This window comes from Eschrichtius robustus, chromosome 10 (genome assembly GCF_028021215.1).
Source record: "Eschrichtius robustus isolate mEscRob2 chromosome 10, mEscRob2.pri, whole genome shotgun sequence".
Lineage (NCBI taxonomy): Eukaryota > Metazoa > Chordata > Mammalia > Artiodactyla > Eschrichtiidae > Eschrichtius > Eschrichtius robustus.
Window position 1 is genome coordinate 13300789 of NC_090833.1, and position 27393 is coordinate 13328181.

Here is a 27393-nt window from a genome sequence, read left to right on the forward strand (position 1 = left end):
GGCCACAGCCCTGCCTGAGTTTAATCAGTCCCCGATGCTTCGATTCTGCCTTTATAGTTTCTCTCACACTACCACCACCTCTACCCCCCGCCAGCTGTCCACGGCTTCCCTGAGTGCCAGAGTCCACGTCACTGGGACTCCCTCTGTGCCAGGCTCTGGGGTCGGTGCTGGGGGCACAGATAAACAGAACAGTGGGCCGCTCACGTGTGCAGAGGAAGAGATAAGCAACAACACTGCCCGGGGCCCGTGGAGCACCCCTGGGCGCCAACCCCGTGCGCCCCTGACGGAGGCCGGTGGGTGGCTTTGGGGTCCCTGATGCCAGCCTTGTGGGCCAGAGGGGAGCCTCCAGGAAAGTCATCCGAGGAGATGATTTCTGAGTGTGTCTTAAAGGAGCAGAGAGAAGTTAGCCAGGCGGAGAGGAAACAGCCCCTTCCAAAGCGTGACAGCGTGAGACAGCCCAGCCCAGCGTGCTCAGGGATTCCGATCAAGCAGCTGGGAGACAGGGGGCAGGAGGAAAAGGGAGCTGGGCCAGGAGGAGCCCCGAATGCCATGCCCAGGAGCGGGGACTTCAGGCAAGCTCCTGGGAGGTCTTAAGTAAGGGAGGGACAGCCAATGCTTGAGTTTTACAAAAATCCCCTTATCTGGAGGAAGAAGGTGGGTTTGTTTGTTTATTTTTCTTTTTGCCGCACTGCGTGCCATGTGGGATCTTGGTTCCCCGACCAGGGATCAAACCCGTGCCCTCTACATTGGAAGCTCGGAGTCTTAACCACTGGACCACCGGGGAAATGCTTTTTTTTTTTTTTTTTTCTTTGAAGGTGGGTTTAAAGGGCACAGACTGGAGGCTGCGAAGCGCACAGAGGAGGGGGGTGACTGGGAGTGAGGAAGCGGGGACAGACAGCTCTTCAGAGGGACTTGGCTGGAAGGAAGACGAGAGATTGGGTGGTCGCCTGAGGGGAATGCTTTGGGTTGGGGTGGGGTTGGATGCTGTGATTTGCAACCTACATCCCCGCTTCCAGAATAGAGGACTCACTGCCCAGATGTGGGAAGGCTGCTGCAAGATGGCCCCCAGCTGTCAGCCCTCTTTGGGGGTGTCCTCTGCGGAAGTAAGCCACCACACTGGAGGTGACACCCCCTTCCCGGGTGTCCTTCCCTCCTGTCTAGTGGGTGGTCAGCCCAGGGACATAAAGTCCCAGCCCCTTGACACTACTCAGGACAGCTCTAGAGGGCCATCCCTGCTCTAGCGCCTTCCCAGGCCCTACACAGGGGGGCTGAGACCTGCACTTAGACTGCGTGGCAGCTCAACTTCTCCTGCTCCCTGCCCTGCCCTTCCCTGCCCTTCCATAGGTGCCGAGCTGTCCAGCAGGCCCTGGTGGACCTCTTGCACCCCAATACATCTCAGAGCACCCCAATACGTTCTCCTGCTGCCTGGAGACCACACCCTGTGCCTGGGAGAACTTGCTGGGTGTGCCTGGTGGGAATGACCCAGGAGAGAGTGTGACCTTGAAGCGGTCAGTGAGAGAGGTAAGCCATACTCTAGGGAGCAGGCAAGGTCTTAGGAGCAGCGAAGAGGCGGGCTCCTCCCGAGACGGAAGCAGAAATTGGAGGCAATTTGGGGTGGGGAGAGCGTCAGGATCTAGAGAGAGTCCTGGCCTTAACTTATGCAGCCAGAAGTAAGGTTGGCTGCTGAGAGGAAAGCTACATAGTAGGACAATTACCTGACAAAGTAACGACAGTAGTGCGAGATAAATGTTGCCACAGCAGTAGTCAGGAGTGCAGGGCCTCAAAGTGTGGATAGGAGTTCGCCAGGCTGCGTGCCCAGTGGGGAAAGTCATACCAGGAAGAGGAAACAGCTGGTGCCCAGAACCCAGCTGGGGATGCTCTGGGAGGCTGGGGTGGGATTGCCAGATGAAATACAAGATAGCCAATTAAATGAGACTTTCAAAGAAACAATGAATAATTTTTTAGTCTGTGTCCTATGCTATATTGGGGACATACTTATACTAAAAAATTGTACGTTATTTACCTCATCCCCTTCTGACCCCCTCCCTGCCAGCAGCCCACTAAGGGGTCCCCCATACTGTGGCCCAGGTACTGCTCAGATTCCATCTTATCCCTCCCTTGCTCAAACACCTGCAGTGTCTCCCCATTGTCCAAACCCTCAATTGGTCATTTGAAGCCCTCTATTGTCTGATCTTCAGCCACTCTCCCGACCTCATCTCCCATCCTTGAACACCCCCAGCCCTTTACTCTCCCACCTCTGGGATTTTTGCTCAGCTGTTTCCTCTCTCTACAATTCCCTCCCCCATGTCCATGCTTCCAGGAAGCCCCCCAGATCCCTCTGGGTGAATAGAAGTAGTCATCTCCTCTGATCAGTAGCAGTAGCACCTTGGGTGAGTCATTGCTCATCTCTGAGCTTCCGTTTCCTCGTCTCTAAAATGGGGACAATACTGCCTCTCTTAGGTGTCTGACGGGACAAGAGACCATGTTCAGAAGACACCAGACACACTCTTGAATGTTGCCCATGTCTAGATCAGTGCCAGGCACCCAGTGGGCATAGAGGCACATTTGCTGAATTGAATTGACACAAAGGTCCTGAGCTTTCATTGTTTAACTTGGAATTATCATGCCCACCAGTGGAACTTAGACAAAGTCAATTTCTTATATGAAGATGATCTGAAAAGAGATAAATAATGAAGCCACTGCAATTCTGATTGTATAATGGGTTTCCCTCCCAGTCGACAAGGAACCAAACCAGCTCCCCAAGAAAGGACCCGTTTTGGAACCAAGCATGGCACCCAGCCTCTCCAGCTCAGAGCGGGTAATATTCACCACACATGTTTCTGTCTCAAGCCCTCCCAATCCCAGACCACAAAAGGTGATTTCCTATAGCCATTAGCATAATTAGCTGACTGTGACGCTATAGAGATGTGATTAGATGAGCCTGTGATTTTTGCACAGTTATTTGTCTCAAGTAAGTCACCTGAAGTTCATCTGCCATCAGGATTCATGGCTGCATTCTGTAATAGCAGGGAATTATTTTGCTAATAACAGAGGTACCTTGATCTAATTTAGTTTTAATGCCAGGAGGTACCCTCCCAGAATAATCAGCTCCAGGGCAATTCCAATTTCCAGGTTTGTTACGTTCTGGAGAGAAGATTCAATTCAAGGAGGCTGAAGTTACTTCTTTATCACCCAAAGTCATCTAGGGGTGAAATGGAATCCTACCTCTGCGTGCTTGCAGAAAAATGCGGGGAGAGGTCCAGAGATAGGGAGCCGGGGAGAGGGGATGGCTCCCAGCCAAGAGGAACCACTGGAAGACATCACTGATGGGTGAGGACAGGTCTGAATTAGGACCACAGGCATTCCCTGGGAGAACCCGAATTTTCCTTGCATTCATTATCTCATTCATTCTTTTATTCCATTTCTGGGACCTCTCTGCAAGACCTATGCTGTTATTTGAGTACAAATATTGATAACAAACCCTTAGGCAGCCCTGTTCTAGATGCTTTACACGTATTAACTCATTACATCCCGTGAGGCAGATGGGTGCTACTATTATTCCCATTCTATGGATGGGAAAGCTGAGGCAGAGAGGTTACAAAACTTGCCTCAAGTCACCCCGCTAGTAAGGGACGTGACTGGGATTTGAACCTTAGACCTTGAACTTCCTTAAGTTCACATACAAGGAAGAATCTGAGCCCGCCAGGAATTGTTCAACCCCTGCTCTGTGCTCTCATTTTTACCCCTCACAACAACTCTGGCACGGGGGTGTTGTGAGTCCCATTTTGTTGAGGAAGAAACTGAGCCTCAAGAGGGGGTTGATTTGGCCAAGGTCAACACAGTAAGTGCAAGAGCTGGGGCTTGAACCTGAGATTCTGATTCTATACCTGGTGCTACTCTGGCTAAAGCCAGGACGTCACAGTGTCTTTGAACAGCTCCAGAAGCAGGCTGGGTATAATGTAATTACAGTAAGTAATTACTGGCACAGTGACCAGACACCCAGCTCTGCTCTTTCCTTCCCACTTTGGGGCAGTTCCTCTTCCCCATCCCCCACCCCTCGCCCCAGAAATCAAGTGTCCTTTGCTGTCACCCCATGTTACCAAAGCCTACTTCCAGATTCCTACTCATTCACTCATGTGTTTATGCTTTCAGCAGAGGGCCCCGTGGTTCAGCGCGAAGGGCCAGGAGGTCGACATGGCTCTGCCACCCCATTCCTCTCTAAGCCCTGCTCTTACCTGTTCAAGAAGGAGGTGTGTTCTTTGTAAACTGATTGAGCCACAGAGCCGTCATTTCAAATGAAAAAGTTCAGGCAAACCCAGAGTTTACATCAGGTGAAAGCAAGCTGCTCTGGGCCGAGCTGTGTTAGGGGACTTGGGGGTCTCTCCTATATGTCAACCTCTGGGCATCTCCTCTGACTCAATTGGAAAACCACTGGCCTGGACAGAGTGTCTTGGCTCTTGGGGTTCTTAGAACCAAGGAATCTGGGATCCCCTGATGGCAGGTGATACCCAAAATGCTGGGTGGGCAGCAAAATGCCCTCCTGACAGCCCCCACCCACCCCCTGAACACCTGTCCTGCCTTGCTGGTGGCATCAGGGGACAAATCTGAAAGGGACCTGTCAGCAAGGCCAGGCTGTGCCCAAACCCCTGGCCCTGGGGGAAGTTTTCCAGGAGTCTCAATGCAGAGAAACGTTCCCTGCTTCTCCCCACAGGCCTGTGGAGTCAGTCTGTCCTGGTACATCAGCCAGAGGACAGGCTACTCCTCTCACCCAGGCTCTGCCCATTTGTTTTCTCTCTCATCCTCTCCCTTTTCTAAAAACATAGTTTTTTTGTTTGTTTGTTTTTTAATCCCTCCCCCACTCCCTCCTTCTTTCAACAAATGCTCGCTAGTCACCAGCTTTCTGTTCTAGGCCTGATGCTTCAGGGGAAATGGGCCAACTTCACACACAGAGCGACAGCTGCATCCTGGAGTGATTGGTGCCACCAATGCCCCAGGCACTCACTCACTCACTGGAGCTGGGAAGGCTTCCTGGAGGCCGTGGTGACCAAAGGGGCACTAATGCACGAATAGGAGCTAGCCCAGTTTGGGGGTCATTGCCGATGGGGAGGAGATGGACATTCCAGGCTCAGAAGAGAGGTGGAGTTGGGAGCCGTGGAAGGTGGGGTGAGATAAGTATCCTTGAAGCGCTGTCCAAGGGCTGTGGACTTGATCCTGAGGGTCACGGGGAGTCAGTGGCGGGTTTAAGCAGGCCAGATGGGGAGGCTGGACATGCATTTTAGAAGCTCGTCTGGCTGCACACAGTTGGGGGTGAGGAGACGGTGAAATGGGGCTTCCTCTCCTTTCCCTTGTCCCCTCCCCACCCCTGTCCTCCCTCAACACACAGCCGGGCTCCCCCGGGAGACACAGCCTGTGGACAGCAGGGAACTGAGGCATTGGCCTGTCCCGACCCTGGCCTGGGCCCCAGCCAGGAGGGCAGCCCTTGACCCCTTCACCCCCAGGACCAAGGGTCAGGATGAGTTCAGAGCTCCATCCCCACCAGCTGGGAGGCTTTGATTTGGGGGCGGGGCTCTGACAAGCGCCTGTTTGTGAATAGCAGCTAAAGCGGGGTAGCTTCCCCACCCCCTCCCCGCCCAGCACCTTCTCTCCAGATCCTGGCTCTGACAAGCCCCTGCCCCGGCCGAGCAGCCCCACTGGGCCCAGATCACTGCCCCTCCCCCACACCGAGGCGGGCAGGGGGAGGTTTCAGCCCGAAACACAAGCTCTTTTGTTCCACCACTCAGCTCGGCTCTCAGCCCTGCAATGCGTTGGGGGAGGTTTTCCTGGCACTCAGGGAGCCCCAGGTCAGCTGAAGGATGAGGCTTGGAGTGGTCAGTGAGAGGCTGGGAACCGGGGCTGGAGGACAGGCGATTTCTGACTGCAGCTCTGGGCCCTGTCCCTCCCGTTCCTCGGCTCCTGCTTACTCTGGGACAGTGGTTCTTAATCGGGGGCAATTTTATCCTGCAGGGAACATTTTGCAATGTCTGGAGACATTTTTGGTTGTCACGACTTGGGCTGGGGGTTGGGGGCGGATATGGTACTGGCATCTGGTGGGTAGAGGCAGGGATACTGCTAAACATCCTCTGACGCGCAGGTCGGTCGGTCCCCACGACAAAGAGTTATCCGCCCCACATGCCAGTAGTGCCAAGGTTGAGAAACCCCGCCTGAGGGAACAGCCCCTCGCTCTGTGTCCTCAGCCGTGACTCAGCCTTCCTTCAGGCCGGTCACCCCCAAGCTTCAGGCTGGGAGACTTGGGACACTCATTCCCACCTCTGCACCCTTGCCCAGGCTGTTTCCCTTGCTGGGGCACCCTCCCTGCTGCCCTCCACTTATCTCAATCTCATTTCTCTCCACCCCCTCCTACCTGTTGGGACCCTCCCCTGCTGCCTGCACCAGCCCCCGCTGCCCCCTCCCGGAAGCCATCTCTGACTCCCTGATACCAATTCCTCCCTTCCCTGTTCAGCCACTGCCAGCTTCGGCCCTCAGTTTGCACATCTATGCAATGAACTGGCCAGGTGAATAGAGAACCCAGGCACTTCCTGCCTCTTCCTCGCGCAGGACTAGGCAACTTGGGATGCTCAGTGCAAACTCAGCAGTGGCACAGAGTGGGATGCACGCCGGCTTTGGAGCCAGCAAGACCAGGGTTCAAATCCTGCTCTACCATTTCCTTGCAGTGTGACCAGGGGCAGATTGCCAAACGTCGCTCTGCCTCAGTTTCCCCCTCTGTAAGATGAGTGAAAGCTCTATGAGCTGTGCACTTTTCCCTTCCCTCCCCTTGTTCCCTGTCCGGCTGGTTTACCTCATTAAGGTGCCCCCCATCTCTGGCCAATCTCAGATTCAGAACCATCTACTATTGGGGCCAAGAGGAAGAGGATTAGAGTGTCCCTCATACTTCTCCCTAGAAGCTGAGCTTGCACTGCTTGGGCTGCTGAGGACCTTGGGGAAGGGAGACCTCTGAAACTGGAGGTTCAAAAATCCAGAGGCTGGGCAGGTCCAGGTGAGCAGTGGCGCAGGAATGCCACTGGGTTCCCGGCCTTCTTGGCCTCTCTGCCTCTGTGCACTCTTCCCAGCTTCCCAGCCCCCTCCTGTAGGCTTCCCCTACTGGGGCTGTGACCTCCCCAGGTAGACAGCCGCCCAGACTTAGCTGAGCTGGCTCAGGGGAGGGGCACTGTGTTGAGTAGACGTGTGGTTTTGGGTCTTAGGAATTCAGGGGAGGCAGCACAACTGCATCCCTCCCCTGCTTGGACCTATTCATGGCTCCCTGGATGCAGGATGAAACCGAAGCCCCTGAGCCTGGAACCCCTAACCTCTCCAGGCTCCTCCCCTACCTCCTCCCATCTGGATTTTGGGGTCCAGCCTCACTGAATCACTCAAAGTTTCCAGTAGACCCGTCCCCAGCCTGCTCACTACCTCCTTCTGCAGGCCAAGCCCTGGTTACCTTTAAGCTCAGCACCTCCCCTGCACACCACCCCCCAGGCCTCCCTGCCCTGGGCTGTCATTGTAGCTTTGGGCCCCTGTCCTGAGCTTTTCCCTGAGGACAGGGACCCAGCCTTGTCCTTCCCTGGGCCTCCAGTGCCTGGCAGGCAGCTAGCCTGGAGGAGGTGCTCAACATGAATTAAAAGAAGTGAACGTGGGCAGGGAAAAAAGACACCCCGGCCCCCCCATCCCCACCCCGTACCCTCCTCCCCCAATTCCAGTGACTGTCCCTTAGAATCACCTGGTGGGGGTGGGGTGGGGGGAAGGGAGGGGACAAATTTAATATTCCAATGCCCAATCCCCCTGTAGACTAATTGAATCCAAATCTCTAGGGCTGAGGCTGGGGTGAGGGTTAGAACTCTCTGGATGACTGAGATCAGACCATGTCCTCTCCCCCTTCCTGGGGGCAGTGGACACCCCTGGCAAGTGAGCTGACTCTTGGGGGAGGCTTCCAATGCTCTTTAATACCCACTGTGTGTTGCATTGATCAGAGAAGCTCTTTACCGCTTGCATCGGGTCATTCATTCCACAAACATCAGCAAAAAGTGCTGAGGCACCGAGACAGGCGGACACCTGGGTGTGACAGGGGAGCAGAGGAGGATGAGGGGTGCTGGGAGCACTTGTTAGAGAGTCCCCTGGTCTGGGGTGGGGACTGGAGGCAGAGGGTGAGGCAGGAGGCCCAGGGCGGGGCTGGCAACCGGGCCGGGGTGTGGGGTGTGAACTAGGCCGCGTGTGGGCAGGGGTGAGATGGAGACCGCAGATGTGAGGAAGGGGCGGGGGTTGTGGAAGGAGAGGGAGTCGTGCTTGGGCATCTGGGTGACTTGGCTAGAGGAGGAGGAAAAGGAGTCTGCCAGGAAGAGTGAGAAGGGACAAGGATGGGGGGGAGGGGCGTGAGGGTCACATGCTTGCCGGTAGTGAGAGATTCCAACAATGACAAATGCAGTAGTAATAATCACAGTAATAACCACCAACGTCAACTGAGGGTTAACTCTGCCTGAAAGGGTCTCAGGACTGTTTTTTAAGCATTAACTGTTTACTCCTCCTAGTAACTTGTGAGACAAGGGCTAGCGTCATCATCCCATCTCACAGACGGGAAAACTGAGGCTGGGGGAAGTTACATAATTTTTCCAGAGCCACATACTCCCTGGTAAGTGGCAGGGATCTGATGCAGGTAGGCTGCCCGTCCAGGGACCCTGGCCTGAGCCACCCACTCCCAGCCCACCCCACCAGGGCCTCTCAGCCCGGAGGAGCAGGGAGCCTGCGCCTGACATCCCGCATTCAGCAGTTAGGGCTCCTCTGGTGGCCTTGGCCAGAGCAGTCTGGGGCAGGGGGTGGTGCTGAGGAGCACGTGGGTGGTGAGGGACCCGGGCGGCCCTGATGGAGCTTGGCTGTGAAGGAGCAGGGAGGCTGGGTGCGCTGAGGGGTTGAGATGTGGAAGAAGGGATGGAATGGCAGGCTCGTGGAAGGGGGAGAAGCGGCCGGTGGAGGGGCTGAGCGGGGGGTCCCCAGGCAGGTGGAGGGCGGGGGGTGCAGACCCCAGAGCCATCTGGCCTCAGCGGGGAGCTGAGGGAAGGAGGCAGAGCTGAAGCACCAACACCAGTGGACCTGGAGGGGCCTGGAGAGCCTTCGGGCGCGGGAACCTCACGCCTCTCGCTGCCCCCAAGTCTGTGCAGCTGAATGGGGTGGGAGGAGCTCTGCGGGAGGGGAGGGGGCAGGGCTGGAGCCTGCAGGCCCAGCGGGAGGGAGGCAGAGAGACAGAGACAGAGAGAGACATTCAGCAATACTTGAGCGGGCACCGTCCATCCCCCGCAAGCTGTCGGAGGCCCAGTCTGGGAGAGGAGCCCCAGAAGATGGGGCACAGACACCCCGACTGGGCCCACCACAGAGCTGGCCAAAGGAAAGACTGAAGGGTCTCAGAGCCGGAACCCTCCTAGGCGCCCCGGCTTCCAGGCCATGAAGTTGGCACAGACGCTTGGTCAAGGACAGTCTCACCAGGAGAGAAGGGTCTCTACTGTCCCTCGCAGGCAGGTGGGGGAGGGGTGCGGAGACCAGGTACCAGGAGGGGAACCAGGGACAGACCTGGGACAGCCCCAGGAGGCTCCCGAGTCAGACCCTGAACTTGGCAGCCTGGGCTTCGGGAGGCCAGAGCCCACCCTCCCTCCAGACTTGTCTGGCCACCTCCTGGTTCAACCTCACACTGTGTTCCAGGTCCCCTCCCTCCGCTGCCCTCGTTCTCCATGCCGAACATTCCACCATTAGTAAAGGCGGGGGGGGGGAGGCCATTTATCTGAAATTTGGGTCAAGGGAGAGAGAGTCCTGGGCAGAGGTGGGCTGGCGGCTAGGGGACAGGCACCCCAGCCATTTCAGGACCTGTGGTCCCCTGAGCGGGCTTTTCCGGAGCCCTCATTCTGGTGCCGAGTCTGTGGTACTCCGGGGCGGGAGTGTGGGGCCCCCTCACCCTCACACGCTCGCTCACAGCCGAGACGGAGACCCACCTGCTAGCGCTCCATCCCACTGGCGAGGCGCTCGTGCCCTCAGCACAAGTTCGTGTGCATGTACACACACATGCACATGCACAGAGGCGTGCTGCGATGTAGGTCACCGGCTGGAGTGCCTCAGGCCTGGGGTTGTGAGGACCGAGCCATCTGGGCGGAAACTTCCAGATTGGACAGAAATGCACCCCTCCCTTTGTCTGCGTCCCCCCCTGCTCGCCTGTGTCAATCTGACCCGAAGCCTCTCTAGGCTTCTGTTTGGTTTTCCCAGAATCCCCTGGCTGAGACTGCGGAACCTGACTCCATCCAGGGGAGGGGGGCATCTTCTCAGCGTGTGGATCCTTGTGCGGGGCTGCATGGAGTCTACAGAAGACACAGGGGTGTGGCCCCAACTTGAAGGCTTCGCAGGCATAGCCCGTGAGACGTCCTAGGACTAGAGGTGGTAATGACCAAGAGGGCACAGTCAAGGAGAGAATAGAGCAGCCTCAGCCAGTGGTCAGGGCTGGCTTCCTGGGGGAGGTGGCAGGACCTTGGCTGGGGAGGTGAGTAAAGGTTTCAAAAAGCCTAGGAAGGGGAATGGTACTGATGCAGCTGGGAAGGTCTAAGATGCTGCCATCCTCCACCCTGGAATTGGGGCCTCTCTGGAGGTCATCTGGAATGACCATCACAGACTCTTCTACCGAAAACCACTCGATGGCCCTGCAGGCCTTTCAGACACAGCAAGCCCAGAACATCACTCCCCACCCCACCCAGAATATGCCCTTCCACCCATGTCCCCCTCTCAGTGTGGACACCAACAGTCCTGCCACACAGGCCAGAGACCAGGTCACACTGACCTCTTTCCTCAGCCCACCCCCTCAGCCTCGAACTTTTCAATCTGGCACATGGAGCAGCTCACAGTCCAGAGGTGAAGACAGGCAGGGAAGCAAATGCACTGTACTCATTGGCGTGTGGCAGGCTAGCAGGAAACCCAGGGTGCCTGGGAGCTCAAAAAAGGTAGTCAGGGAAGGCTGCCTGGAGAAGGTGACACCCAAGCTGAGACTGCAGGCTGAGCAGGAGTGGCCAGGTTGGGGGGAGGAGTAGTGGGGAGAGATGAGATGGGAGAGTATTCCAGGCAGGGGGGATTAGCAAGTGCAGAGTTGAGGATGGCACATTCAAGACAGAGATTACTTGGTCATGATGGAATAGAGAGAAAGAAGGGGTGTGCTGGAGACAAGGGCAGAGGTGTCATCCAGGAGTCAGATGGTGGACTGCCTTGACACTGTGGTAATGAGTTTAGACTCTCTCCTGCTGCATTGGGGTGCCCTGTGGGACTTTAAGATGCCTGAGAGTGGCCCCTTTAGCTGCACACAGAGGATGAGTTTGGGGGATGGGCGGAGACAGGGATCCCCAAGAGGGGGCGAGGTAGCTGTCTAGCAGTCCACTGTGGGGCGTGGCCTGAGGTGGGGGCTGGGAGATGGAGAGTCAAGGCAGAGCTCAGGACCAGTTAGGAAGTAGAATGGCCCTTGAGTGGTTCTGGTTCCTCCTCTCTCAGGTCCCCATCTTCTCATCGTGTAATGGGGGATGGGCAGGAGGACCCCCAAAGACCCTCTCCCTTGGATCTCCTCACACTTGGGGCCATTTTCTGTTTGCTCCAGTCTTCCCAGGCTTCTGAGGTGACCTCTTGGGAGGAACCCCCTCTGGGAGGGGCATAGCTCTGGCTTCCGAAGGCCTGGGGTGTAGTCAGCAGCCCAGGGCACATCCACCCAGTAGAAGGAACGAGCTGGGCAGTGGGAACAAAGGGCTGGACTTGGAGCGCCCAATGGTTGGCCCAGGGAGGCCAGCCAGTGAGAAGGTGCTGAGACACACTGGGCCTTATGGAAAAGGCCCACCAGCCTTCTTGGCATAAGGGGGACCAGAGCAGTGGTCCAGGAGCCTGGGTGTGAGTTAGGCCCCATCACTCACAGGACTGAGATTTGGGTTAGTGACCTCACCTCCTTGTGCCTCAGTTTCTTCATCTATAAAATGGGGATTAACACATGCCAGGAAATACATCAGGTGGTAGGAAAGCTTAGGGGGACCGGTCCCTGCTGCTGAGTGATTCAGCAAAGATCTGCAACTAGGTACCACAAGGTAACCTCGAGGGAGGGGCTGGCTCCAGGCAGCCACCGTCCAGGACAATACAAGAAGGAATGATCTGGGAGGTGGCTACCGCTGTCCCCAATCCTCTGTTGAGAGGCGCAGAGAGCCATGTGGCCCAGACGCCGGGGAGGTGCAGCAGGATGGAAGCCCAGGCCCGTGCAGGAGGACAAGGGTGAAATGTCTTTTCTTCCTGGGTTAGCTGCTCCCTCCTTCTCCCACCAGGAGCCCCTCTCCTTGAGCTTCCTCCTGCTCTGCTGGGGGCGCTGCGGGCACAGGGGCCACCCTCCCGTCTTCCCCAGGCCTCACTCCCAGGCCTTCTTGTGCAGCCAGCTGCTCTGGCTTGGGAACATCCATGATTTAAGCCCCTCCCCGTCCAGCCTCATTGTTCTTTATTGACTCTTCTTCCTGATTTCGCCTCATCCCAGAGTCCCGTGGGGCAAGAAGTGGGGTCTCCACCCCTCGTCCACCTGCCCAGCTGGGGGAGTTCAGAGGCCCAGGCAAGGCCGGCCAGCAGGACTGAGGCTCTCCTGGGCACAGGGAAAGGCTGGGGGTCAGGATACCCAAGGGGCAGCCCAGGGTGGGCAGAAGCACAGGCATCTGAGAGTCCTGGGTTTGAATCATGGGCGGCCCCACTAGCTTGTGGTCTTGGGCCCTTCTAAGCCTCAACTGTCTCATCTGAGCAATGGGGCCATTCCTTCCTCTGTGAGGAGCCCACAACTCCATGTGGAACACTTAGCACACACCTGGGCACATAGTAAGAGCTCAGTAAGTGGGGTCCCTGCTCTGCCTCTCTGGCCTGATTCCTTCAGCTGTGAACGGACCTAAGGTGGGGCTGTGGCCTTTCCTGTTCCTTCCGTCCCCAGAGGCCCAGCCAGCTGGTCCACAGCAAAGTCCTAGAGCAAGATGGAATGAATCTGGATTTGGCATCCCTTCCCCACCCCAGGTAGGCCGGGTGGCCATCATTACCTCCATTTCACAGATGGGGAAACTGAGCTTTACTGTTGAGTTAGCTCAGCAGCAGAGCGAAGAGGAGGCCCCAGGCTCTTGGCCCTGAGGAGGCAGAGGAGGCCTGATCCATCCACACAGCACAGCCTCAGAGAAGGGCCTAGTGGGCACTGGTTCAGAGCTCGGGCTCCAGGTGGGACAAACCGACATGACTCTCAACTCTGCCATTCGCTCACTGTGTGACTTTGGATGAGTCACCCAGCCTCTCTGAACTTGTTTCCTCATCTTGAACATGAGAATGACAACACCAGCCTCACAGGGTGGGGGAAAGGGGAAGCGAGATGATGAATGTGAGGCACGTGGCCGGCCAAATAGCTGCCGTTTTATGGTTATTTTCTATTTGTTACCAGCTGAGGCAAGCCGCTTATGACATCTTCAGCTTCCCCCTCTCACGGGGGAAGGGCCAGGGAGTGGTGACATCAGGCCCCCTGACAGCTTCCAGCCCAAAATAGCCCTCTCTTTAGACTGACCCTCTCCCGTTACAGCGGCTTCTGCACTCACTGTCCCCAGCTGACATGACATCACCGTCACGGCTCCTGCCCTGTCGTGCTCGTCTCCTGAACTGCTCCAACAAACACTCCTGGCGAGACAGGATTTTAGGCGGTAGCTTTGGCGCAGGGACAGCTCTTGGAAAGTGCAGCAAAATGAAGCCCCCGGGGCTCTGTCGCAACCTGGGTTAAACTACTGACCTCTCTGTAAGGTCGTGGTGTCACTTACTTTCCCTGAGCCTGTTTCCTCATCTGGAAAATGGAGCTATAACAGCAGCCTACCAGGTTTGTTGAGGATTCAAGTAGGCAGAGTGTGGGGCCTGGCCTGGAGTAGGTGCTCAGTAAATAGTACTGGTTCTTTTACGTGCAGCACCTGGAAGTTTACAAAATCACCTCATCTGCCTCCCTACAGGGCCCCCAGCTGGAGCTGATGTCCTGTGCTGGTATCATCGGGAAGAAACTGAAGGTTCTGAGCTGCCGGTTCCGCCCCCAGGATGTCCAAAGCAACCAGCCCCTTCTGGAGCTTTTATCCTAGTCGTCTGTCTGAGTCCAACTCCCTCACCCAAGAATCATGAACTCCCTCCAACAGGTGTCCAGCCTCCCATAGTTGTATCTCATCACTCCTCTGGAGACCCCAGCCAAGCCGGGAAGCAGGCAGGGCAGGACTGAGTCTGCCCATTTGTCAGACAAAGAAGCTGAGTCTGAACAAGGAGCAGGGACCTGGTCCAGGCCACCCGATGGCTGAGGCAGCCGGGCTGAGGCTCAGGCCGCAGGGAGGGAAGGTGGTGCCAAGTGCTGAGTCGGATTTAGAATCTTAGATGGTCAGAGCTGGAGCATTCAGGGGTGTGGAGTGCAGTACCCTCATCGGACAGCTCAGGAAACAGAAGTCCGGAGAGGAGGAGGATGCCTGAGGGCACGAGTAAGTTAAGGGCGGGATCCAGCTGGTGCCATTCACCATTCACTCATTCATTCATTCATCCAGTGAGTGTGTATTGAGCATCTCCTCAGGGCCAGGCACCGTGCAGGACCCTAGAGATACTGCAGCAAACAAGACACAGCCCCTACTCGCAAGGATCTCAGGGTCTCGAGTGGGAGTCAGGTCAGCGAGCAGTTGATCATGTTGCCCCCTCCCTCAGCAATCACAGGCACAGAGGAAGGAAGTGATTCTCTGGGCTGGCCTTTCCATGCAGCTCTGCAGGGCCCATGCCAGAGGGGGTCAGTCAGATCTTGTCTGGCCCTCGCCCCGATTTACTTACACGTGGGGAAACTGAAGCCCCTCCACGAAGGGCTCTGCTAGGGTTAGTGCAGTCTCCAAGCTCCCTCCTCCTTGCCTTCCTGCCTGTGAATGTTGTGTAAAAGAAACCCCTGCTCCTGTGTTTGCCACTCCCCCCAGCTGTGGTCTGAGCCCTCCCTGGCCTTGCTCTAAGGGTCCCTCATCTCAGGACCCCCTATGGGGCTCTACTCAGCCCTGTCTGCTGAGATGCCCTGAATGTGCCGGAGGCCTCCAGAACATCAGTGTCAGTGGTTGGGGACGTAGCCAAACTCCTTGCAGCCCCTGAGCACCTGATGAATGGAATTAAGAGCTCAGGATATCCACCCGACGGAAGGGAGTCTTGCCCTGCTTGAAGCAGGGAAGGGGGGCCCAGAGCCCCAACCCCAGCTGTGCCTCTCCCAACCCTGTCCCCATAGAGGCTCCTGGGCCCCCTAAGGAGCTCAGCTTGCCAACCCCTTACCAGAAGCATCACCCTCATTGGAAGTTTCTCCAGCCTCCGTGCCTTTGCACCTGCTGTTCTCTCTGCCTGGAATGCCTTTCCTCACCTCTTTGGCTAGGCCAACCGAATCGTCCACTCACTCATTCACAAGTATTTGTTGGATGCTTACTACAGGCCAGGCAGAGAGCTATGCTCTGGGGATAACGGCTGTCAGGGAGCTTAGAGATTAGTGGGGGATACAGAGGTTAAACACATACACATACCATAATGTGTAGTGCAACTAGGAACAGGTCCTATAAAGGAAAAGAGAGAGCAGAAGAGTGGGATCTAATTTGATGGATCAGGGGAACATGATCTAGGGAAAGCTTCTCTGAGGAAGTGACTTTCAGTGGAGACTGGGAGGAGGAGGAGGAATTAGCTCAGTGAAGACTGAGAGGAAGAGGCAAGGAAACCACGTGTGTGAAGGCCCTGGGCTGATAACTAGCTTGCTGAGTGTGAGGAAGGTCAGATCACTATGGCTGGAGCCTACAGAGTGAGGGGGTGAGGACAGAACAGTCAGATCACGGAGGGAGGCAGAAGATGCTGACCTTGGTGATAGGACCACGTGGGTAACAGGTAGAGGGAGGGGTCCAAGAGAAGGAACCAGAAAAAGAGACTGAGAATAGATGGGAGAAAATCAGGAGAGTGGCCTAGCCCAGAAGCCAGCTGAAGAAATTGTTTCAGAAAAGAGAGAGTCATCCTCTTCTTCGGTGGAGGAGTCACCTCCACCGGGAAGCCTTCCTGGACTCCACGTGTGGGGTTAGGGGTTCCAGGGAACCCTGGCCTTCCCCATCAGAGAGCACTTACCTCTCTCCCCCAGACTAGCCTGGGAGTGTCACAAAGGCAGAGACAAGGTTTGGCTTACCTCTCCAACCCCAAAACTTAGTCCAGGACCTGAAAGTAGTATTTGTTAGATGAATAAATGCAGGACCTGGGCTTAGAGAGGAAGTGACTCTGAGGCCACAGATGCCCCTTGCTTCCCTGGCCAGGATGGCCCCTTCAGCGTGGGGACATTCCCAAGGACTTCCTGGGCTCCCCTCCATTCCTGCCTGCCCCTTTCCTAAGGAACCCTCTCCTATCCCTTGTCCTCTTCCTCTCCGTTTCCAGGCTCCTCACTGCCTGACCAGCTTCCAGAAGGCCAGCCACAGGGGAAGACAAGGATCTGATGGTGCATGGGCCCTTCAGTTAGGGTGCAAGCAGCCTCCGTTTCCAGGGCCCCTGGGCTTACCCTGCCCCAAGGCTGCCACTACAAACCCAGGGGACAGCAGGTCGGGATTGTGGGTTCCCGAGAGACCACTGGGTTCCAGGTGGGGAGATGGAGCCCCAAGGGATTTGGAGCCTCGCTTGGCTCTGGGTTGGTCCCCCAGACAAGGGTCTGTGCCCTCCGTGGGGTAGCATCCCCGTGCCAAGCTTCAGGTGAACATCTCCGGAGACCAGCGGGCCTGTCGCACACCCCAGACGGTCTGCCCCCACCTCCCCCCGAGGAACTCATCACTCTGAACCCAGTATCATTTGTCTGTCTCCCATTGGAGGCTGGGAGCTCTTCCAGGGCCAGGGCCTCCGTCTCCCTTTTCTCCCCTCCCTCTCTCTCTTTCCTCCCAACATTCACTGAACGCAGACTGTTTTTTAGGCTTGAGTTCTTTATTCCAGCATCCCTGACCCTGACACAGAGCCTGGCACGTGGGGGTCACTCGGCGTGCGTCCACTGGCCACCCGACCGCCCAAAGACGCCAGGCCAGCGGGCTGCCAAGCTCCCCCGAGGGGTGCAGCTCCAAACGTGGCAAAGGGCCCCTCTCCCTGGAAAGAGCTGAAGCTGGCAGGAGGGAGGTAATTTGGCCTTGAATCTGTGCCCAGCGGCCAGGCCTGGCTGCGGTGGGGCTTGGGGGTCCAGAGGGAGAAGAAAACAGTTTTCTTAGCAGGGACCATGGTCCCAGGAGGGTCTGGGCCCCCAAAAGGCGGATCCAAGCTGGGGTGAGGCCTCCCTTGACTAGCGCTCCTCTCTGAGGCCAAAAGGGCCCTCTCCCTACTGAGCCCTAAAACCTGCTGGCCCCCCAGGGCCCCCCTCCCTCAGTCCCTCCTGCCCTCCTGCCTCTCTCCTTTGCACAACACAGAGATGGCCAGAGCGCCCCAGGCGTCCTAGCCAAAGGTGCACAGCCTGGCCGGGCTGAGCAATGGGGTCTTAGTTCCCTGCACCCCTGGAGCCCCAAGCCTGCAGAAACTGCCCTGGCCGAGCCATTCCGAGCCTTACAAGTCCCTGCCGTGGGCTCCAGACAAGTTGCTCTGTCCCAGGCAACTTTTCCCTAACAATCTGCCCGGGGTTTGCAGGGAGCCTGCGTCAGGGGCAGCTCCCCGGTGGCAGCTCCTGGGGCCCTGCAAAGCGAGGAGTGCTTACAGCCGGGCTTTAATTACAGACTGCGTTCCTGTTGCCTGGTCCATCTATATTTATCTGCAGGATCTCACTAATTAAACTCCCCGCAGCACCCGCACCCGGCAGGCCTGGGGACAGCGAGTGAGGCAGACAGGCAGGAGGGCTGCAAACTTCCTTCCTTTCCTTCTTCCGTCCAGGAGCAAAACAGAAGCCGCCGAAACTCCCTCTCCCTCCCCCAACCCTTCCAATGCCCGGTCCAAGGGGCTGCCCCAGGCCCCGCTCCTGGAACCCTTCAACTCTGTGCCAAAATTCCCGGCACCCATGACCCCCAGGTCCCAAGACCAGGCAGTGCCCATCTTCCTCCCGGCTTTAACTCGGATTCCTGCAGCCAACAGAGAAAAGTCTGCCTGAGCAGCGGCTGAATCCCCAACTCTGCCACTTTGCCGGCGCTTGTCTTACCGAAGGAGTCGTCTTGGTCCAGGAGGGAGTCGGGCTCCATGGCGTGTGCGCCCCCAGCCCCTGGCCCCGCCTGATTTATGAACCGAGGCTGTCTCCATGAGCGTCTGGGTTTCTCCTTTTGTATTCCATCTGGCGGCTTTTCCAACTAGATGACTGGGTATTCCTGCAAGCAGGCCCCTTTCCAGCCCTCGCCTTCATACAGTACATTTAAAGTAGCAGTAACCTCTTTTTCCTCCCCCCGTAGCCTGGCTGGAAACATTAGAAGGGACCGAGGCAGCGAGATGTCTAAAATAGGAAGACGCCGGGGACGATTGGCCTGGCTGCCTGCGATGCTGGCTGTGGGGATCTGGCCCCGCTGTGCAGATGGAAGAGCTAAGAGGTAAGGCTGAGCCTGGGCTAAGCATCTGGAAGCTGGCTCTGGGGCCCAGGCATCTGTGGGAAGGGGGGAGGCTGACCCACCCGTGGGAGGGCATGCGGGGTCCGCTCTGTTCACTGCCCAGCGCCCAAACCCCAGGGGCTTCTCCCAGGCTTTGCTGGAACCTCCCACTCAAATCTGTTCTACAGACATTTCCTGCGGTGTGGGGGATGCAGAAATTGACTCATCCATCCATTCAGTCAGACACTAAAAATTTTTCTGGAACATCTACTCGGCGCCAGACACCGTGCCAGGTGCTGGGTTTGCAGTGGGGAGCAAGTGGCAGTGTCTGGTCTCTTGGAGCTCACAGGTAAACAGGTGAGTGCAGCGCAGTGTGTGTGGTAAGTGCTGTGGGAGCATAAAGAAGGGCTGGCTCACCTGGATGGGGGAGGTGGTCAGTGAGGGCTTCCTGGAGGAATGGGCCCCTAAGCTGGGGCCTTATGATGAGTAGGAGCTAGCCAGGTGACAAAGGAGGGAGTGTGCCAGGTGGAGGGAGTGGCCTGTGCAGAAGCTTCGAATTGAGAGGGTACTTGGGGTGTTCAGTGACCCCCAAATAAGTTCTGGGTGGTTGGAGCTGCGGTCACGGCACAGGTGGCGCAGAGAGACGGAACCGTGGAGAGAAGCAGCGGCGGGTCGGGCAGGGTCTCACGGGGGTATGGTTCTCAGGTTTGACCAGGGGATGACCCACGGGAGTGACACATTCCTGGTTGTTCTTTAGAAAGGCCTCTCTGGCTACTGTGTAAGAGGGTGGACGCTCGGGCAGGACTGGACTGGGGAGGCTGTCAGGTCCCCAGGGGAGAGGGACACGTGGCCTCTGCAGGAACAGCTATGATAACGCCGGGTACCGCTCACTAAGCGGTCACCAAAGCCGGGCACCATTCCGAGCATTTCCCACATGGTCTCAGTCACTCCTCAGTGAACCCTCTGGCAGAAACCCTGCCTGTCCTGTTTTGCAGATGAGGGCAAGACTGCTTAGAGAGGGGAAGTGGCTTGTTCGAGGCTTGTGAGTGGCCTCCAGACCAGGCCTGGACCCCAGAGAGGTCAAACCCTTGGTGCTGGGGGCGGGGCTGGCGGTGGCGGTGCTGGGGGAGGACAAAGATGCAGTAATTCAATCCACATCAGACCCAGAATATAGAACAGGGCCCCGGGCTTGCAGGAGAGGGAGTGTGTCTTTTGGGCCCAATCAGGGGAGGCTGCCTGGGTGAGGAGGCAACTGAACTGGACAGAGAGAGAAGAGCAGGATTTGGATGGATGAGTGGGGGTAGGTGCGGGCATCCCAGGCAGAGGGAATGGCACAGGCAAAGGCACGGAGGCAGGAAGGCAGCACGCGATGGGAATGACAAACAGCTGGGAGGATGTCAGGGCAGATGAGCCAGTTGGGGCTGGAGCAAGAGCCCCTGGAATGAAGGCCTGGGAGCGTGGGTTTGACCAAGCAGCCTCAGAAGCCCTCTATTCCAGAGAATGGCCTGCATTCCAATGGAGGCCTGGGTATCCCTGCAAAGACCCCTTCCCAGGATGCTCCTTAACTCTCTGCACTTACAGCAGGAGAAAACTTTCTGTTCCCCGCAGAATCACTGGAACATTAGAAGCTGAGCCTTGGTGACCAGATTTTTGGAGACATGGATCTGGGGCTGAGGCAGAGGAGACATCAAGAGGACAGAGATGGGGGAATTCCCTGGTGGTCCAGTGGTTAGGATTCCGCGGCTCCACTGTAAAGGGCACAGGTTCGATACCCAGTTGGGGAAACTAAGACGCTGCATACCGTGGGGTGCAGCCAAAAAAAAAAAAAAATCGAGTATCTGTCAATAAAAAATTTTTTTTAAAATGAGGAGGGAGATGGGAGACAGAGAGATAAACCAGGAGGCTGGCAGGAGGACCCAGCCAGGGGTGGCAGGGAGGGAAATACCCACCTGGGCCCCTCCCAGCGACCCACTGCTGCCCAGCTGCTCCCAGAGCAGCCAGCGGCTGCTGACGTGGTTGGCCCAGCCTGACAGAGTTGGCCCTCCTCTGTCACCCTTCACCACCCCTCCTTGGATGACAGATCCCAGCTCCCAGCCTCCCGCTGCCTTAATTACAGGGAGGTCAGGCCCTACCCAGGCAGCTGCAGGCACCAGGCTCCCTGGATCTCTGACTCAGTGGGTGTGGAGGGCAGGCTGCAGTGGGGCGGGGGGCATCTAGGAGTGGTGGATCGGGCCCCTGGACCACAAGTCAACAGGTGAGTTCAGGTCCAGTTACACCACCACCACTTCCCCAGCTCTCTGGGACCCCAGGGGTTCTGGGAGTTCCAGGATTCCAGGAGCTATGGGGGCCCATTTGCACATGGGCACTGTGGTCCTTTTCTAGTTATAGTGTGATGGGGGCTGAAATTGACCACCTAGGTTTCCAGACTCTGCTGCTTAGTAGAAGGGTGACGCTGAGCTAGTTACTACACCCCTGGGAGTCTCGTTGGCAGAATGGGGCTACTCCTGGCCCTTCCTCATAGGGTGGTCGTGTGGATTAGATGTGATAAGGTGCATCAGGGCCTTAGGGCAGGGCCAGGTGGGTGAGTCTTAAGCACTCAATAAAGGGTAATGCTCATTCTTATCCAAACTTTTATCATCTCCACAGTTTATAAGGGAGGTGGGGGGAATATAGGCCCATTTTACAGATGAGGAAACTGAGGTTCTGAAAGAAGGGACTTACCTTAAGGGTCTCACAGTGAAGCTCAGGATGCACCAGGCTGTGCCCCCAGAATCAGCTGAGAGCAGGAGGTGGGGCTTGGTGGGACGGGGACCTGGGCCCTGTTCTGGCTGTGCCCCCAGGTGGTGTGAGCCTGGGCCAGGTGCTTCCCTCCCTGGACCTCGCTTTCTCACAGGTCAAGGTCAGAGTAGGATTAGCCTGGCAGCTCCCACCCTCCCAATCCATTTCCCTCATTTTGTGAATTAAACAAGCAAAGGCATGGAGGCAAAAAGGTAGCACGCAATGGGGAGTGACAAGGGAGTGCGAGAATGTCAGGGCAGATGTTTAAGTGCAACCAGAGCTCCAACCCTGGGGGATTCCTTTACAATAAATGTGTCTCCAGCACTGGGCTCTGCTTCCTTCCCTTGGTGACACAATGCAAACAGACCTATCTCCCGTTTAGTGGCTGCACAACCTTCCCCCCTTTGGCTGTGCTGTACCTGATTTGAGCCATTCCCCTACTGATGGACACCTAGGTTGTTGCCAGTTCTTCACGATGACTGACAACACTGCAGTGAACATCTGGAACATACTCTGTGCACATCTGTCTCATGCCCTCCCTAGGGTACAACCCTAGATGTGAGATTTCTGGGTCAAAGAGTGCCAGCCTTTGTACATTCCTGGCATGGCAGCAAAGCGCATTCGAGCCCCATCTGGTTCTTTGACTTGTTCTGCCAACAGTATGGAGCACTGACTTTGTACCCAGCCCTGTGCTAGGGGCTGGGATGGCCGTGTCCCTGCTCTCGTGGGGCTGGGGTGGGGCATGGGGGGGCACACACGCTGTCAGATGGAGAATTAAAGCAGGGCTGCATGACAGAGCATGACAGGGTGCCGCGTGTAGTCAGGTGGTCAGGGAAGGCCCCTCGGAGGAGGTGACATCTGAGCAATGACCTGACCGGCAGTTTCGGGGAACGGGAGGAGCTACGGAAAAGGTGCTGAGGTGGGAGTGAGCTTGGAGAGCGGGAGGGTCAGAAGGATGATCAGCATGGCTGGGGCTGGATGGACAGGCAGGAGAATGGTCCAAGAGAAGAGCAAAAGGTCACAGTGGCCACTTCATAGAGGGCCCCGTGGGCCAGGGGAGTGTGGGAGCCACTGCAGGTCGAAGCAGGGCAGTGACATGAAAGCCTCCCCAGCTGCTGTGTGCAGAATGGCCCGAAGCGGGGCAGAGTAGACACGAGGAGGCCAGAGAAGACCTGGCTGCCATCTTTGAGGCCAGAGACACTGGGACTCCACTAGGGTGGTGGGGGCAAGGATGGAGAAAAGCAGATGGATTTCAGGATGCGAGTGGGGCGCTTGGGTCAGGCAGAACCATCAGATGTGGAGGAAGGGAAAAGAGACATCCAGGATGGCTCAGACTTTTGGCCTGAGTGGCTGGGTTGGCCTACAGAGCTGGGGGAGACCCGGGAGGGTTTGGGGATAGTGATTTCGAGTCTGTTGTGAGAATTTTAGACAGACATGTGGAGGTGTGGAGGAGGCCCTCCTGGCTGCAGGGTCAGAGGTCAGTGGAGAAGCTCCTGACACAGCCCAGAGCACTAGTCCCCTGCGCTGCCCTGTTCCAGCAGCGGCAGGAATCTCCTGGTTCCACAGGTGACCCATGGCTCCATGTAAAAAAGGGACTAGGTAATCACTGATGGCACCTGGCCCCAAGTCGGCCTGTGGGGAGGACAGTCAGCCGGAGGGAGCGGGGGAAGGGAGCATGGCCGTGGGCACAGGAGAGAGACAGTGGGCACCCGGTGGTCAGCGTGTTCCCTTCTGGGAGGACAAGGCCAGCAGGCTAGCACAGAGATGACGCTGTGTCCTCCCCACTCACTCTTTCTGCCCCCGCCACGCCCAGGGCTGGGCCAAGCCTGGGAGCCAGACACATAAAGGGACAATCAAAACTCAAAGGTCTAAAAGCTGGAAGCAGGTAAAGTGGGGCTGGAGGAGGGGGCCATCTGCTCAGCAGAATCAGAAAAGCCTTTGCAGAGGAGGGCCCAACTGAGCTGGCCCGGGAAGGATGAAGAGGAGTTCACCTGGCAGACACGAGGAGGAAGGGCAGGCAACACTACTGCATTTACCGAGGCTCAGAGACATCCAGCATCCCCAGTGGTGTGAGCTTTCCAGTTCTCTTCTCCAGGTTCTGATTTTCTAGTTAAACCCTGCTGTCCATGGCCAGATGGAGCCCATGGGGCGGCCCACGGTGTCTTTTTCTCTTGGGGCTCTGAACCGGAGTGGAACCTGACCCCAGGCTCGGACTCTCTCCCAACCCCACGTGGCTCCTCTCCAGAACACAGACCAACGTGGGCTTGAGTCCACTTCGGAGCATCCTGGCTGGTTTCTCGGATGAGGACAGATAAGCCTGCCTGGGTCCAAATCCCAGCTCCCCATTTACCAGCTGGGTGACCCCCGGCAAGTGACTTTACTTCTCAGTGCCTCAGTTTCCTCATCTGTAATCAGAAGGTAAGGAGGGTCCCTGGAGGGCTGGTGGGAGACTTAGTGAGGTAATACAGGTGGAACTTAGAACAGGGCCAGAGGAAGTGCTCCGTAAAGCTAAAATCGAGAGCCCTCAGCCCTCAGCACAGCCTTCAAGGCCCTCCTGCGTAGTCTGGCCCCCCTCATCTCATCTCCCTCCCTCTCCCCTCCCGAGCCCCCCACCCCAGACCTATTGGCCTTTTCTTTGAACTGCCCCTCACGCTCTTACCCCAGGGCCTGGCCATTTCCTCTGCTTGGAGCGAGAGGCCCCCAAATCTTTACCCACCTCTGCGTCCAGGTGTCCGACCACCTCTCTGAGATATCACGCCCCCTGCCGCTCCCCTCACCCCACCCCTGGCCTTAGTTTTCTTCCTGGCCCTTTGGATAGCTATCACCTGACATTATATTATATATTTATTTGCCTATTATCTGCCAGCCCCTGCTTTTATGCAAGCTCCGTGCTATACCCCCAGCACTCATCAGAACGGTCCCCAACTGGTCCAACTGAAGTGGACCCCCAATAAATGCGTGTGGAAGGACTAAGTGTTAGCCGTAGTTGTTATTTCCCCTACTGCCTCTGCCTTGATACATTGGCACAGCATCCAGGAGCTCTCATTGAATTCCAGGGCCTCTCACGTCCAGACAGTCCTGCGTCTTCATGCTTATCTGCTTGGACTGGGTCCTCCCTTCTCATTAAGGGTTGGACCCCCAGGGCCAGCTGGCAGGAGGGAAACCAGAGGGTCTTCAACTTGGGAGTGGGGTTGGGCTGTACTGTGAGGCTGGTAGCCTCTCTGCTTCTCTCACCAACTTTCCCCAAAAGTTTTCTGAGTCCATTTCACAGATGGGAAAACTGAGAGGCTACACTGAGTCTGTGAGAAGTGGCAGAGCTGGGGTTTGAGACCTTGTCTGCCTGATGGGAAGGCCCTACTGGTGCCACCGTAGCACCCAGCAGGGCCTCCCAGCCGAAGAGGAAAGGAGCGTGTCTGGGTAGAGGTGACAGGGAGGCTGGGAGGTGGGACAGTGTTGGAGAGAACTGACAGACTAGCCTTGGGTCTGCTCCCCGGTGGTCCCACCTTACATCCTGGGCCCTTCCAAGCATCTGTCCTTAGCCGTCTCCTATGTTTAAGGAGAGGGTCGCTTGGCTTTTTTGTCTCAAAGGCCACGAAACTGAGGGCTGATACATTACAGGCCGGCCCTGTCACTGGCTCCACGGGGGCAAGGAGGGTCTCCTTCTGATGACAGCAGACCCCTCCCCACGCCCCACCTCCACGTGCATTCCCATGCCCTCCCTCCCAGGGGATCCTAACTGCATCATCCTGGGGAAACAAGGACTCAGAGAAAGCAAACGCTCATAACCTCCCAGCCCGGAAGCGGCAGGGGCAAGGCCTAGATTGTGCGGCCCTCGCACCGCACTGCTGGGCCGGATTCGAAATTTGAGTCCTTCGTGGCGCTGCTGGGAAGGTTAAGTCACTTGCCCCCAGTGGTCACACAGTGGATTCCAAGGCCCGGACTCTCAACCACAATGCGCTGTAGGCTTCTCATCCTGCAAATGTGAAGCCGAATTATCATTAAAGAACCTCAGACCTTTCCGGGAAGGGAAGCAAGCTCTAAATAAATGCCGGCAGTTAGGGGATTTCCAGGGCCAAGGGGATGGCAGGGATGGTGGCCTGGAGTCCTCAAAATTCCTGACATCATCGACTTTGTGATGAGCTATGGGGCTCCACGTGGGACATCCTGGCTGCTGGGTCCCAGGGCCCTGCCTCGGGTTCTGGGAAACCCTGGAGACACGGGCACGCCCTGCCTTCCGGCAGCAGGGATGAAGCAGGCTGGCATGATGTGAGGGGGGTCTTCAGCAGCTGGCAGGGATAATGCTCTCCATCCGCCTCCTCCCCTAGCCCCCAGAACTTGGTCTTGGTGGTGCCCAAGTGCCTGGTCATCGCCCCAAGAGAATCCCAGGCTTCCCAGAGCCCCAAGTTGGAGGCTCATCCAGCTCATTGCCCCCCCTACACACAAAAACAGGGCAGGAATCTTCTCCATGTCATCCTTGCTCCAAACTCTGCTTGCTTACCTCTCAGGATGGGGAACTCCCTCCCCCCCAGGAAGTCAGTTGCCTCTGATTCCAAGTAAGGTCCTTCCTCAATGGAGTCAGGCTGTGTCCTCCTGGTGCCGCTCCACACTGGTCCTGGCTTTTTTCTCTGTGGCCACAGAGTGACTCTGCCTTGGGGGAAGCCCCTGGGACCATCAGCACCCCTCACATGAGCTCAGCCCTCTGCACTACACCTGATCTGCACCCCTCCTCATGCTTCCTGGTTAGTTTTCAGGTTTTGTGGTGAGTCAGGAAAAAACCCAAGAAGCCTGGAAGTGTTTTACCGACACAGCATGATGGTAGTCATGCAATTCAGCAAACTTTAGCCAGAGACTGTGCCAAACGCTGGAGACACAGAAATGAATCAGAGTCCCTGCCCGGGAGGGTCCACTAGGATGGGGGGAGGGAGGGCAGGGAGGGACGCCCAAGGCACCAGCCAGGAGGGGATGGGTCAGCCCCACTGGTCACATGGGGGGTTGGAAACCATCTTTTAGGATGGCTAGTTTTCCAGCAGGTAGACAAGAGGAGGGACAGAGAGACAGCATGTAGGGTAGAGGGACCTGAGAAAGCAAAGGCAAAGTAGTGGGACCACATGGCTGACTGATTTGCTTGGGATAGAAGGTACTATGTATCAGGAGTTAGCAAACTTTTTCTGTGAAGGACCAGATGGTCAATATTTTTGGCTTTGCCAACCACATAGCCTCTGTTGTAACTACTCAGCCCGGCCGTTGCAGCTCCGAAGCACCCTGGACAATACATCAATGAACGAGCGCGGCCATGTTCCAACCACAACTTTATTTGTTGACCCTGAAATTTGAATTTCATATGATTTTCTTGTGTCATGGACACACGGACACACACACACACACACACACACACACAGAGTATGTGCTTATTCACACCACACATGGCTCATCCTATGATTGTTCTGTGACGTGCTCTTGTCACTTAGCAATTCAAGCCTGAATCTTCCCATCTCATCACATGGATCCATCCTGTTTGATTTTTGCATTGGCCACCAAGTCCTGTGTGGTGTGCTGTGCTACCATCACCCAGCGGGCCTCTACTGAGGGAGATCCAGGCTGGCCCCTGTTTTACATGATTACAAGCACACACATCTATTTCTGTGCACCAATGCTAGTATTTTTGTTGGAGACATTTTCAGAAGCAGAATTGCTGTGTCAAAAGGCATGAGAACAGACAGAGAAAGACAAATATCATATGATATCGCTTATATGTGGAATCTAAACAAAATGATACAAATGAACTTATATACAAAATGGACCCACAGGCATAGAAAACAAATTTATGGTTACCAAAGGGGGAAGGGAGGGTGGATAAATTAGGAGTTTTGGATTAACATATACACACTACTATATGTAAAACAGATAAACAACAAGGACCTACTGTATAGCACATGGAACTACACTCAATATTTTTTAATAACCTATAATGGAAAAGAATCTGAAAAAGAAAAAATATATATACATATATATATATGTATAACTGAATCACTTTGCCATACAC

The 27393-nt window shown here is 56.3% G+C and overlaps 1 protein-coding gene across 1 annotated transcript in view; it reads right to left on the reverse strand.

Moving 5' to 3' along the window:
• DAB2IP (DAB2 interacting protein) overlaps window positions 1-18373 on the reverse strand; it is a 194246-nt gene extending 175873 nt beyond the window's left edge. The window contains exon 1 of the mRNA XM_068552325.1: window positions 18197-18373. Coding sequence (XP_068408426.1) covers window positions 18197-18236 — 40 coding nt within the window. The 5' untranslated portion in view covers window positions 18237-18373. The remainder of the gene's footprint in view (window positions 1-18196) is intronic.
• Between the last annotated feature and the right edge of the window lie 9020 nt (window positions 18374-27393).